The sequence below is a fragment of the Schistocerca nitens genome, chromosome 6, assembly GCF_023898315.1.
Source record: "Schistocerca nitens isolate TAMUIC-IGC-003100 chromosome 6, iqSchNite1.1, whole genome shotgun sequence".
Classification (NCBI taxonomy): Eukaryota; Metazoa; Arthropoda; class Insecta; order Orthoptera; family Acrididae; genus Schistocerca; species Schistocerca nitens.
This window is the reverse complement of record NC_064619.1, coordinates 152,406,968-152,421,036: the sequence shown is the minus strand read 5'-3', so window position 1 is coordinate 152,421,036 and position 14,069 is coordinate 152,406,968. Positions and strand designations below refer to the sequence as shown.

The window sequence follows — 14,069 nt, the reverse complement described above, 5'->3', positions numbered from 1 at the left end:
TTCACCTTAAAGACAAGTGTTTTGTTTGGAAGGATGGTGAAAGAGAACAATTTAGTGTGTCTTGAAGATGTCCTTCAGTTTATAGCGCTATATAAGGTTGTGTAATGTACCACTCTGCCATTCACCAACAATTTTTATGTTTGCATTGTTTCCTTTGCCACATTCAGTTCTGTACACCACATGATACTGCTTCTTGAACCTATCAATACAGCCTTTAGATGCAGAGAAGTCCTAGATTTAAAGTATGTTGGCCACCCTCAGTGCCTTTTCACAAAACATCATGGTGTTCATGGACATACTTGTGGTGTTTGTTTAGTCCACTGTTACTTGCAATGTCCAAGATATTTTTGATGATGGTATTCAACGTAGAAATGGGATATCTAAACTGTGTGGTGCTAATGTAATTCATGTTCTGCAGTGAACTTTCTCCTCCAAGAATTCTTACTTTCTTTTTTATCTAAAGGGTTTTCATGCCTCCTCTTGTAATATTTCTCTAGCTTAAAATTTTGACACAAAACAGTAAACTTCTGCTTGACAGAAACAGCTAACATTTCAGTCTCTTATGCAAGGCTATGAACAGTGCTACATGGTCAACATAGTTAACTGTTGCACAGTGCTTGAAGGGAGTAGTTGTGTTGACTTAAATCGACTCACTTCAGTCTGTAGTGACAGCTTTGTCAGCACCGCCGAAGTAGTCATCCGTAGCTATCAAACAACATATACAAATGAAAAGTGAAACTATATTGCCTGGTTTCCATACCATAATCAATATTGCCTTCTTCAAAGTCAAGGGGTATTGTCCTTTAAACCACATCTGATTGAAACAAGATAAGAGCTTGTTTTTTGGCGTCGGGGCACAGTGTTGCATTTATAGTTATTAACTTGGGGACTGTGAACATAATACTTTCCTGAAAATTTTATTTTGAGGGTTCTACTTGTTCACACTGCTACATTAGTATGTTCCTTTGTTGTGTATGCATCTCTTCTTGAAAGAAATTTATTTTTCATAAGAGTTCTCTGTTATAAAACACTTGGACTTCTGTAAGAATTCCTGCAGAGTAGAGAAAGCGAGAGTAATTTTTAAGATATTGCAGATTTGATTTTTAAATAAAGTTTCTTGGGCATCCACACATCAATTGTTCATATATAATCTTTTTCCCTACATGTACTTTAGTATAAATTTTGAACTACTAAATTTACAAATTTTGTGAGCATATGAAGGGGGACCCCAATTGATTAGTTTTTTAGTTGTTTCATCTCTTAACGGAAGTAGCATAAAATACTGCATCTATTTCCCTCCCATCCAACAATGATATTGGAATTTTTCTTTTCATACTGGGTATATTATTGTAATAGTTGATTTGATTTGCATAAATGAGGCCACTCATCAAATTCTATTTCAGGTTGGATTTGGATGCTTGTAAAAACCGGCTACGTAAGGCAAGAAGTATGCATTCGCAGCAGAATGTAAGTAACACTCTGTGTTTGGTAATTTTTTTTTTTTTTTTTTTTTTTTGTATCTTTAAGAAAAACTTCCCATATTCGATGACAATAGACATCCAAATGAGCAGCAAAAGGGGATAGAATTAAATGTTTAACAAAATAGAGGTATCTCCACATAGTAATAAAGAGGAAAGACTAGAACAATTGAAGTAATCAAGAATTAAATTTAAAAAGTAACTGAGGAGCCTGTATTTGGAGACAAGCAAGTGCGGATTAATCAGTGACAAAGTGCAAGCAACACACAAGATGTGAAAAGTGACAGAGGGCTCACAAAAAGAAGCAAATAGAGGAGAAGGAAAGAATGAAAGAAAAGGCATGAAATAATGAGTGATGATATATGAGCAAATGTGAAAGGTTTTGTAGTTGTTGATGCAAGTGGGAAGTAGAAAAGAAAATTGCCAAGTGGAGGGGGGGGGGGGGGGGGTCATAGTGAAACACCGCACAAATGACTTCCTTTGTTTGGCTCTGTGTTTCTTGAAAATGACATTGACACACAAACAAAACTAATTGTACAGTATGGTGAAAATCACAGGTATCTTCCCAAACATACAGCACTTCCATATTGTGAACACACGTGCAAATGACATATAGCAACAAAATTGCAAAGCACATGCTTATTCCAGTCCAAGATGTTGGAACTGGCTGTCTTGGATGCACAAGGAGTGCTTACTTTTGTGTGTGTGTGTGTGTGTGTGTGTGTGTGTGTGTGTGTGTGTGTGTGTGTGTGTGTGTGTGTTACTAATAAAGATCGTTGCCAAAAGCTTTATGTACATGTCTTTTAATTGTGCCTGTATGCTTCTTGATGTGTCTGTTTTACAAAAGGTTTGGAAGGAGCTCTGCTCAACCTTCAGGGACTAAAAAGCTGCTGGACTATAAAAGCTGTGAAAGGCTGGCACAAGGCTAGGTAAAAGAAGTTTGTTTATTTAGCAGCAGAAGCATCAGCCATTATTTTGTGGATTAGAGAGGTTGATGTATTTCCCCCCCCCCCCCCCCCCCCCCAAGGGGCTTGCAATTCTTTCGTGAGTTCGAGCATGGTGGCCAAGGATTCTCGAGCTGTTGCAGGTCGTTCTTCCTTCCCGGCCAGCATTTCCTTCCCTGTGCCTCTTCCTCCCTGTCCTCACTCCTTCCCTGCGGTCCTCTCCGTCCCCTCTATTGGTGTTCTTATTTATGTCGACCTGGTGATCCACTTGGTTTCCTGTATTCCTTGCTGTTTCGTTCCCCTTGCCTTTTCTCTTTCATCCTTCATTTTTGGCATCCCTTTGGGGTTTGACTTCTACATCTGAGTATTCTCTCTGTAGTATGAGCCATTTGTGAAGAACTCCCTCCCTAGCACCTATGTTGTGGATACCTCCCCCCCTTCCTTCCTCTCTTCCTTGCATGGCATAGCCCCCATCTTCTCTCTCTGCCCTGCTAGATCACTAGCACACGTACCTAGTGCATGTGGTGGGGCTGTTATGTACCCATCTGGCTGAGCCCCTGAGAACACAGAGGTCACACTTATGATACCTGAACTATAGCCCAATTGTGCCTAAGAGTGGTTGCTTGTCACTCCGGAGCATCAGAACTGACAGCAACGGCCACTGTGCCAGAGATGCCGTGTTGTGGCAGGGTGGCACCCGTGGTGAGAAACCCTGATCGGTGTGGGTGGTATCAGTGTGGATGCTTTGCATATGAAACACATAAAACTCCAAAAATATGGCTGTTCTTCTACAGTCATTTCTTTGGTTTGTAACAGATCACTTATGACCCTACGATTTCCCTTCCCTGGTTTTGGACCCTGGGAGGAAGGTCAGGCTCAACAGCTTGGGGTGAAACACGTTCCCCGCCATCTGGTCTGTACTAGGACAGCCAGGGATACGTTCACAGCCACAAAGCTGTTATTTTTTGTGCAAAACATCAGATAAGTTTGGCGAAATAGTCTCGCAGTAAGATGCAATCAGGTTCCCTGATAATCGAAACTACTTCTGCCGCCCCATTTGCAGCTCTTTGTACTTATCATGGTCACATCCTGATGTCCATTACACCTCAGCAGTCTTTGAATATCACTCAGGGAGATATTTTTCGAAGGAACCTCATCCTTCAAACTGATGAGGAACTCTGGGCCAATCTGGAATGACAGGGTGCTTTTATTCTTACTTTTGAGGGAGATAACGTCCCAGAGGAGGTCAAGGTTATGTGTTATCACTGTGATGTGAAGCCGTACATCCCATCACACATGAAGTTCTTTTGATGATCGCTTTTTGGGTACATCTTCCTGGTCTACAGCAGACCATCTCTATGGCGACTGTGGACACCCAAACCATGAGGGAACACCTGTGTTTCACCATCCCTGTCTGTTAATTTCCATGACCATCATTCTCCATGCTGACTAAATTGTCTGGCTTATAAGAAAGAAAGAAAGAAAGAAAGAAAGAAAGAAAGAAAGAAAGAAAAGAAGATACAAGACCCTAACTCTTATGATCATTTATCTTACTTTGAGGATTGTCAGAAATTTGACAGATTTGTCTCAGTTATGTACTTTCCCTCTCCTCACTCTTCCTCATTCCAGCCCCATCCTCCTCTCCTCTCACCCTCCCCTGCAGTTCTCTCTCTCTTCCCTCCAGGTGCCACTCCCCCTGCCCAGCAGAAGTGTCCCCCTTCTAAGATGCATGCCGGTGATGGGGCTCCTCCTGGGATCCTTCCTCCCAGTGTCTCAGACCAGAGGTCTGCTAATACAATTCGGCCATGGGACCCATAGTCAGTGTGCCCCAAGATCATCCACTTTCTTCCAGTTCGAGATCTGCAAAAGGCTGATATCCCTCTGTTCTCCCACTCCCACTCCCACCTCCAGGGGACTCACCACTCTTCTGCAGGTTCGTGCTTGGCTACCACTTAGCCCCAGCCTTTGCAGCGTTTTTTCCCTTCTGTGCTGCATGTCTATCCTCGTGCTATTCTTTTTCCCCTCCCTTCAGGAATATGTCTTGGATGTTATTGGGATGTTCTGCATTGTCTGTGGCTGATGTAAAACAGTCTTACCTTTGTTTCCTTTCTTCTCTTGTTTCTCCGCTTTGGCGTTTGAGGTTCCTCTTCTTCTTCCTCCCTGTGCGCTCCTGAAGGCCAGCCAAAGTGTCTGATGCGTAACAGGTGACTGGGTAATGTGTAATTCCGAGCCCCGGTCGACATTTAGGTTTCGCAAATACCCCCTGGTACAGGCCAGGCCCAGAGAGGGGTGATTGCCTGAGCTGCAACCTTCCTAAATTGCCGATAGGTCCCTCTGTCAGGTGTTCTGGAGGTGTGACCTCAGGTGTGAAAAATGACGTAAGGTGGGTGCACCGCCTAGTGATGGGGACCACAGTTGGAAGGAGCGCGCCATCGGAGATGCTGGCAATCGTGGGGATTTTCTCGCAATGAGTCAGTCATCTTCCCAATCAATGTGTGTGAAATGTAATCGTAATGAAGTTAATGATTCAAAGACCCTTCCTGCTACATCCTGGTTCCTTGTGGTCTCACGTACTCAAGATGGTCAGTCCTTCACCACCTTAAATCAGTTTATTATTCAGAAAGATGATAATGCAGTTGTCAGCCGTGTGAAATCCTGCTCTCGTTTATGGAATGGCCCTTGCTTTTGGAGACTACTTCTGATTCTCAAGCACAGCTACTACTTGCTGCCTTGCTTCTCCATGACTACTCTGTTATGTCGAGGCCCATAGAACTTTTAATTCTTTCCGGGGTATAATTTACACCAGGCTGCCCGACAGTCTATTAGAGGTCGAAATCCAATCTTACCCCTCTGATGAGTGTGTCATTGCTGTCCATTGTGTAATGAAAAAGGTAGGTTCCTCCTTAGTGCCCACCCGCACTCTTTCCCTCACCTTTGTTAGAGTGGTACTTCCATCCAAGATCAAAGTAGGCTGTGAAATTATCAAGGTCTGGCCATACTTCCTGAACCTGATGCGCTGCTACCAGTGTCATCGGTTCAACCACACTAGAATGTCTTGTAGAAACCCAGCCAAATGCGTAACCTGTGGTAGGGATGCATATGAGGGTGTTGTCTGCCTCCTCCTCCCTGTTGTACCAACTACAATGGCAGCCATGCCGCCTCCTCTCAGGATTGTCCCATGTATCTCGATGATCGGGCTGTCCAAGAGATCCAGGGAAAGGAAACAGTGCCTTACGCAGTCACTTGCAAGTTACTGGCTAGTCGCAAACCCTGCATTCTGCCATATGCACCTATAGTTCTTTTCTTGTTACACTTCGCTCTATGAAGGACATGGCCACACAGACATGTGACCTCCAATTTAGCTCTGAGGTTGTGAAATCGCCCAGTGTCAAGGTAGCATCGCCATCCCCCCACCCCTCTCCAGCTGTGCAACAAGCTGTCAAATGCCCGCCTCAAGGGGTGAAGCCACCAGCTATACAACCGGTAGGCCAGAAAGGACACGAGGAGTATTCCCGTGAAGACTTCCTCCGTCCCTCCAGCCAAAAACACCAGAGTCTTCATCTAACTGGAAAGGCTCAAAGAAGTCCACCAAAGGCAAACAGTCTTCTCCTTCGCCAACTCAAAGATCCTCTTCAACAGTGCCGCCACATGATACCTTAGTCTGTCCAGCCTCCGTGTTGCCAGTGTACACCACCAACCGTTTTTCAGTGTTGAACTCTACAGAGTGACCACACAAGCAAGCCGATGCTGTGGATCCCATGGAGCAGGATCCTCCTGCTTCTGTGCCCTGTAGTAGTGACTCTTCACCCGCTGTCACTTAGCAGCTGTTGATGCGACATCCTACATCTCTTCCTCATCATGACTCTCCTCCAATGGAACTTTCGCAGCCTTCGGTCCCACAAAGAGCATTTATTGCTGCTTTTAGCATTGCAGCGTCCCCTTGTACTTTGCCTTCAGGAAATGAAATTGCGCCCTCATGACCGCTTTGAGCTTCCACATTTCTTACCGATTCATTTTGACCTTTCTCCTGAGGTCAGCATTCCATCTTATGGGGGCGTCATGCTGCTCATACAGGATGACATTCATAATCAACCCATCTCCCCGACTTACCTATCTTCAAGCTGTTGCAGTTTTCCTTTTGCTTCCTCACCTGACTTTTTCCCTCTGTACCATTTATGTCCCTCCGCCATTCGATGCCACCTGGGCAGACTTCCTTCAGCTTATTGGGCAGCTACCCTCCATTTTTGCTACTTGGTGACTTTAATGCGCATCATCCCCTTTGGGGTTCTCCCAAGACCTGTCAGAGAGGTGCCCTCTTGGCTGACCTCCTTAACCAACTTAACCTCTTCTGCCTTAACATTGGAGCACCCACTTTCCTTTCCGACTCCTCGCACACCTATTCCCATTTGGACCTACCCTTCTGCACTGCCCATCTTGCCCATTGTCTTGAGTGGTCCGTTTTTCATACACCTACTTAAGCAACCATTTCCAGTGTGCCATCCGTTTGCTGACTCCTACCCCATCCTCGTGCACACCCAAATGACAGCTTACTAAGGCTGACTGGCAGTGTTCCTCCTCCCTGGCGACCTTTGAAGAATGAGATTTCCCCAGTTGTGATGACCAGCTGGAATATCTCGCAAACTTTTTCCTTACTGCTGCAGAACGTTCCATTCCTTGCACTTCGTCTTTAACATGTCATGTCCCAGTCCCTCAGTGGACTAAAGCATGCTGTGAGGTAATTCATGCACGGAGTTATGCTTTCCATGGTTTTAACAGTTATCCTACAGTGACAAACTGTATTCATTATAAATAAATGTGTGCAAAGTGTCGTTGCATTCTTCAGGATAGCAAAAGAGCTTGATGGATTTCATGTACCAGTTCTTTTAATAGTTCCAGCCCTTCCTCTGTCATGTGGACCAACCTCAGATGGCTCTCTGGGACCAAGATCCATTCCCCAATTTCCGGCCAGACAGTAGCAGATGATGTCATCATAGGCCCTATTGCTATCTCCAACATCTCGGGCTGCCATTTTGCAGAAGTTTCGAGCTCTTCCCACTACCACCCTACCTTCCTCCATCGGAAATGAGCAGAGGCGGCTCAGGCGATACCCTTCTCTTCTTCGAATTGAGTGCTGCAATGCTGCCTTTGCTATGAGGGAGCTAGATCATGTTCTCGGTTCATCCTGCTCCTCCACCCTAGGGCCAGACGCCATCCACATTCAGATGTTGCAGCACCTTTCTCTTGCGGGCAAGCACTTTCTGTTTAACATGTACAACTGCATCTGGGCTGAAGGCACATTTCTCGAACGCTGACGTGAAGCCACTGTCATACCCATACCTAAGCCCAGTAAGGACAAAAACCTTCCCTCTAGCTTCTACCCCATCTCTTAACATCTGCATTTGCAAGGTGATGCAATGTATGATCATGCCCGACTGGTATGGTGGCTCGAGTCTTGCAATTTGCAGACAAATGCACAGTGTTGTTCTAGAGTACGGCGTTCTGCAGTGTACCATCTCGTTACTTTGTCCATTCAGAACATGAATGGTTTTCTGCGGAAATCAGACTGTGGCCGTATTTTTCAATTTGGAGGAGTCCTGCGACACCTGCTGAAGAATTGGTATATGCTGTACTCTTCACACGTGGGGCCTCAGTCTGCCTGCCCTGTTTCCTTCAGGCATTTTTAAAATACTGTGTTTTATGGTGTGACTCAGGGTTACGTCCTGAGCATCGTCCTCTTTGCTATTGCCATTAACCCTATAATGGCCTGTCTCCCATGGGGCATCTCTGGCTCCCTTTTTGTTGATGATTTTGCCATCTGTTGCAGTTCTCCACGGACCTGTCTCACTGAGTGGCATCTTCAGCAATGTCTTGATTCTTTACTCCTGGAGCATCGACAATGGCTTTCACTTTTCCACTGACAAAACCATCTGTATGAATTTCTGACGACGCAAATGGTTTCTCCCACCATCTTTACATCTTGGGCCTGTTGCAAAACTACGAAATTCCTGGGGCTCGTGCCCGATAGGAAACACTCTTGGTCCTCCCATGTGTCTTACCTGACAGTCCACTGTATGCAGTTCCTCAATGTCCTATGTGTCCTCAATGGTACTTCCGGTGGTGCTGATCGAATCACCCTCCTCCGTTTGTACCGGTCCCTTGTCTGTTCGAAACTAGACCATGGGTGCTTTGTTTATCAGTATGCACATTCATATTTCTTATGCAGTCTCAACACTATCCACCATCATGGCATCTGTTTGGCCACAGGCTCCCTTTACACTAGCCCGGTTGAGAGTCTGTTTGATGAAACTGCTGAACTACCACTGTCCTACTGCTGTGACTTTCTCCTCAACAGGTATGCATACCATTTGTCTGTCATGCGTAGTCGCCCATCCTATGCCTCCTCCTTTGATGATTCCTTTGATCGCCACTATGGGTCACATCTTTCTTCCCTATTACCTCATGGTGTCAGCTTTTGGCACTTGGTATGGTGGCTTAACTTCACACTACCTGCACCTTTCCTGATTGGTGAGAACCCTTCACCACCTTGGCTTCATGAAGCGGCCTATGTTAACCTTGGCCTTCACTCACTTCCTAAGGACGCTGCTCCAGCCTCAGTCTATCAGCTTCAGTTTCACAACCTTCGCATGGAACTTCGTGATAGTACCTTTGTATACACTGATGGCTCTCGGACTGCCTGTAGGGTCGGGTGTGCCTTCGTCATTGGCACCTGTGTATTTCAACATGGGCTTCCAGCACACTGCTCAGTATTCACTGCAGTGCTCTTTGCCCTGTATCAGGCCACTGAGTACATCCGATGACACAGCCTTTTCAATTGTGTCCTCTGCTCAGACTCTCAGTGCCCTTCACAGTCTATGTGAGCTGTACACTGCCCATTCCTCAGTGCAGCGGGTCCAGGAAAACTGTCACTTGCTCACTCTTGGTGGAGCCAGTGTGATGTTTCTGTGGGTTCCTGGTCATGTTGGTCTGCCAAGAAACGAGGCTGCTGTCGCTGCTGCCAAGGCTGCAGTCCTCTTACCTCAGCCCACTAGTTCCTATATTCCCTCTAATGATCTCTGTGTTGCCCCCCGTCAAGAGGTGGTGTCCCTTTGGCACCGCCATTGGTCCTCCCTTCATGGGAATAAGCTCAGGATTATTAAGCCTCTCCCAGTGGCTTGGACGGCCTCCTCTCAGCCCTCCCACCGGGAGGAGGTCATTTTAACTAGGCTGCGTGTTGGGCACTGCCTTTTTAGCTATTGTCATTTGATAAGTGGCACTACCCCGCCACTTTGTACACGCTGTGCCCAAGTCTTAACTGTCTGCCACTTCCTGATAGAATGCCCATTTTTTAACCGCTTGGGTTTGCCATCTGAGTTATCGGCTGTTTTAGCAAATGATGCGCGGGGTGTCGACTGCGTTTTACTTTTTATCCTCCAAAGCAGTATGGCGAAAGCTATTTACTTTTTAGTTTTGAACTGTCTAATTTTGGCTGTCTTCTATTATGTCAATTGGGACTGACACAGTCATTTTTAATTCCTCTCTGTCTTCGTGTTGTATAGTTTTGACTTGGGTGTGTATGACCCCAGTTGTTTTTTGCACCCTAAACCAAAACAAAATCAAAACCAAACCTCTGTTCCCAGCCCTCCTCAACATTATATAAGAGAAAAAGAAGAATCATTAGTCCCAGGACAAGGTCCCCTGGGGGCCCCAGAGGAGGCACCTTCCCCCTCACAACCTGAGTCTGACATCTTACTTATAGATGCCACCCGGTCCTCGTTGGTGTCTGGATAGTCTGGATAACAACTCCTTGCTTATTCAATGGAACTGTAGTGGATACTACTGTCACCTCCCAGAGTTACAATCCCCAATGCCTTTTCCTCGACAGCTTGTGTCTTTCTCCAGTAATCTCATTTTATTGGGGCTGACTCACTGACCGATCGTGGGTTGTATGCTTTTGGTCTGAACCAGGTCGGCCCTTCAAGGGCTCCCAATGGTGCATGCGTGTTGGTCCATATGGATATTGTTAGTACATGGATCCCAGTACGTACCACATTGGAAGCAGTTGCCATCTGGGTCCACTTGGGCCCTGTGGTCAAACTTTACAATCCCTATCTCCATGTCGACAAGCTGCCTACATCTGCTGCCCTAACTATCCTCCCTCAGCAACTCACCCCCTCCCCCACCCCACTCCATCCTCCTCCGTGGTGTTTTTAATGATCACCCTTTGTGAGGGCAGGCTTTTTCATCTAGTGGAGGGCTCCTCATTGACAAGCTTCTTGTGGACCATGACCTGTGCCTTCTTAACGAAGGTTCCCCTGTGTATTTTAGCGTGTGAACGCATTATTGTGGCCAAGATAGACACGAAGCCCACGCCTACTACAGTAGTACAAGTTTATATGCCAACGAGCTCTGCAGATGATGAAGAAATTGATGAAATGTATGATGAGATAAAAGAAATTATTCAGGTAGTGAAGGGAGACGAAAACTTAATAGTCATGGGTGACTGGAATTTGACAGTAGGAAAAGGGAGAGAAGCAAACATAGTAGGTGAATATGGATTGGGGATAAGAAATGAAAGAGGAAGCCGTTTGGTAGAATTTTGCACAGAGCATAACTTAATCATAGCTAACACTTGGTTCAAGAATCATGAAAGAAGGTTGTATACATGGAAGAACCCTGGAGATAGATTATATAATGGTAAGACAGAGATTTAGGAACCATGTTTTAAATTGTGAGACGTTTCCAGGGGCAGATGTGGACTCTGACCACAATCTATTGGTTATGAACTGTAGATTAAAACTGAAGAAACTGCAAAAAGGTGGGAATTTAAGGAGATGGGACCTGGATAAACTGACTAAACCAGAGGTTGTACAGAGTTTCAGGGAGAGCATAAGGGAACAATTGACAGAAATGGGGGAAAGAAATACAGTAGAAGAAGAATGGGTAGCTTTGAGGGATGAAATAGTGAAGGCAGCAGAGGATCAAATAGGTAAAAAGACGAGGGCTGATAGAAACCCTTGGGTAACAGAAGAAATATTGAATTTAATTGATGAAAGGAGAAAATATAAAAATGCAGTAAATGAAGCAGGCAAAAAGGAATACAAACGTCTCAAAAATGAGATTCACAGGAAGTGCAAAATGGCTAAGCAGCGATGGCTAGAGGACAAATATAAGGATGTAGAGGCTTATCTCACTAGGGGTAAGATAGATACTGCCTAAAGGAAAATTAGAGAGACCTTTGGAGAAAAGAGAACCACTTGCATGAATATCAAGAGCTCAGATGGAAACCCAGTTCTAAGCAAAGAAGGGAAAGCAGAAAGGTGGAAGGAGTATATAGAGGGTTTATACAAGGGCGATGTGCTTGAGGACACTATTATGGAAATGGAAGAGGATGTAGATGAAGACGAAATGGGAGATAAGATACTGCGTGAAGAGTTTGACAGAGCACTGAAAGACCTAAGTCGAAAAAAGGCCCCGGGAGTAGACAACATTTCATTAGAACTACTGACAGCCTTGGGAGAGCCAGTCCTGACGAAACTCTACCATCTGATGAGCAAGATGTATGAGACAGGCGAAATACCCTCAGACTTAAAGAAGAATATAATAATTCCAATCCCAAAGAAAGCAGGTGTTGACAGATGTGAAAATTACCGAACTATCAGTTTAATAAGTCACAGCTGCAAAATATTAACGCGAATTCTTTACAGACGAATGGAGAAACTGGTAGAAGCCGACCTCGTGGAAGATTAGTTTGGATTCCGTAGAAATTTTGGAACACGTGAGTCAATACTGACCCAACGATTTATCTTAGAAGAAAGATTAAGGAAAGGCAAACCTACGTTTCTAGCATTTGTAGACTTAGAGAAAGCTTTTGACAATGTTGACTGAAATACTCTTTCAAATTCTGAAGGTGGCAGGGGTAAAATACAGGGAGCGAAAGGCTATTTACAATTTGTACAGAAACCAGATGGCAGTTATAAAAGTCGAGGGACATGAAAGGGAAGCAGTGGTTGGGAAGGGAGTGAGACAGGATTGTAGCCTCTCCCCGATGCTATTCAATCTGTATATTGAGCAAGCAGTAAAGAAAACAAAAGAAAAGTTCGGAGTAGGTATTAAAATCCATAGAGAAGAAATAAAAACTTTGAGGTTCGCCGACAGCATTGTAATTCTGTCAGAGACAGCAAAGGACCTGGAAGAGCAGTTGAACGGAATGGACAGTGTCTTGAAAGGAGGATATAAGATGAACATAAACAAAAGCAAAACGAGGATAATGGAATGTAGTCTAAGTCGGGTGATGCTGAGGGGATTAGATTAGGAAATGAGACACTTAAAGTAGTAAAGGAGTTTTGCTATTTGGGGAGCAAAATAACTGATGATAGTCGAAGTAGAGAGGATATAAAATGTAGACTGGCAATGGCAAGGAAAGCATTTCTGAAGAAGAGAAATTTGTTAACATCAAGTATAGATTTAAGTGTCAGGAAGTCGTTTCTGAAAGTATTTGTATGAAGTGTAACTATGTATGGAAGTGAAACGTGGACGATAAATAGTTTAGACAAGAAGAGAGTAGAAGCTTTCGAAATGTGGTGCTACAGAAGAATGCTGAAGATTAGATGGGTAGATCACATAACTACTGAGGAGGTATTGAATAGAATTGGAAAGAAGAGAAATTTGTGGCACAACTTGACTGGAAGAAGGGATCGGTTGGTAGGACATGTTCTGAGGCATCAAGGGATCACCAGTTAGGTGTTGGAGGGCAGTGTGGAGGGTAAAAATCATAGAGGGAGACCAAGAGATGAATACACTAAGCAGATTCAGAAGGATGTAGGCTGCAGTAGGTACTGGCAGATGATGAAGCTTGCACAGGATAGAGTAGCATGGAGAGCTACATCAAACCAGTCTCAGGACTGAAGACGACAACGACAACAACAATATGGCACTTTCTCTGCCATTGATCTCCCTCGCTATTCCCCTCCCCTCCCCTTCTTCCTTCCTGACAGTGGCTGTGCCGAACAATGTCGTCTGTGATAGTGACCACTTCCTTTTGATTCTCTCATTCTCTTCCCACCTCCCGATGACCAGGTGACCCCACTGGACTTTCCATCATGCTGATTGGTCTCTGTATACCTCCCAGGTTGTGTTTCCACCTTCCTTATCAGGTTGTATTGATAGTCGTCTGTGATCTTTCCAATAAGATAATCCACATTGCTGTTCTCCATTTAAAAGCCCCCATTTGCCTCGGCCAGTTCCATGGTGGAGAACGACCATTGCCTCCCCTGTCCATGACTGTTGTCAGGGCTTGCAACATCTTAAGCAGCACTTATCCGCCACCAGTCTTATTATCTTTAAATTTCTTCATGCCACAGCCTGTTAATCAGATGGAGCAAACAGGTATTTTGGAAATGCTTTGTCTCATATCTAGGTTCTTCTGTCCCTTCATCATGGGAGTGAACTGTACTCTGCACCCTATGCTCCCTACATGGCCTTGCTCTTCCAGGTGGCCTTTGTACAGCTCCATCAGTTATTCCAGAATACCTTGCGACCCATTTTGCACTGGCATGGGCATTAGCCTTCTATCCAGTTGCTTTCCCCCTCTGTGAACTGCAGGCAGAAGCTTCCCGCTTTTGTTTTACCCCTTGTCAGACAGAATCCT

At 44.9% G+C, this 14,069-nt stretch overlaps 1 protein-coding gene across 3 annotated transcripts in view; it reads left to right on the top strand.

Annotated features, from left to right (window-relative positions):
• Window positions 1-14,069, top strand: part of LOC126262911 (endophilin-B1) — a 257,034-nt gene that overhangs the window by 89,432 nt on the left and 153,533 nt on the right. For all 3 annotated transcript variants that reach the window (XM_049959818.1, XM_049959819.1, XM_049959820.1), the window contains exon 5: window positions 1,404-1,467. In XM_049959818.1, the coding sequence (XP_049815775.1) occupies window positions 1,404-1,467 (64 nt within the window). The remainder of the gene's footprint in view (window positions 1-1,403; window positions 1,468-14,069) is intronic.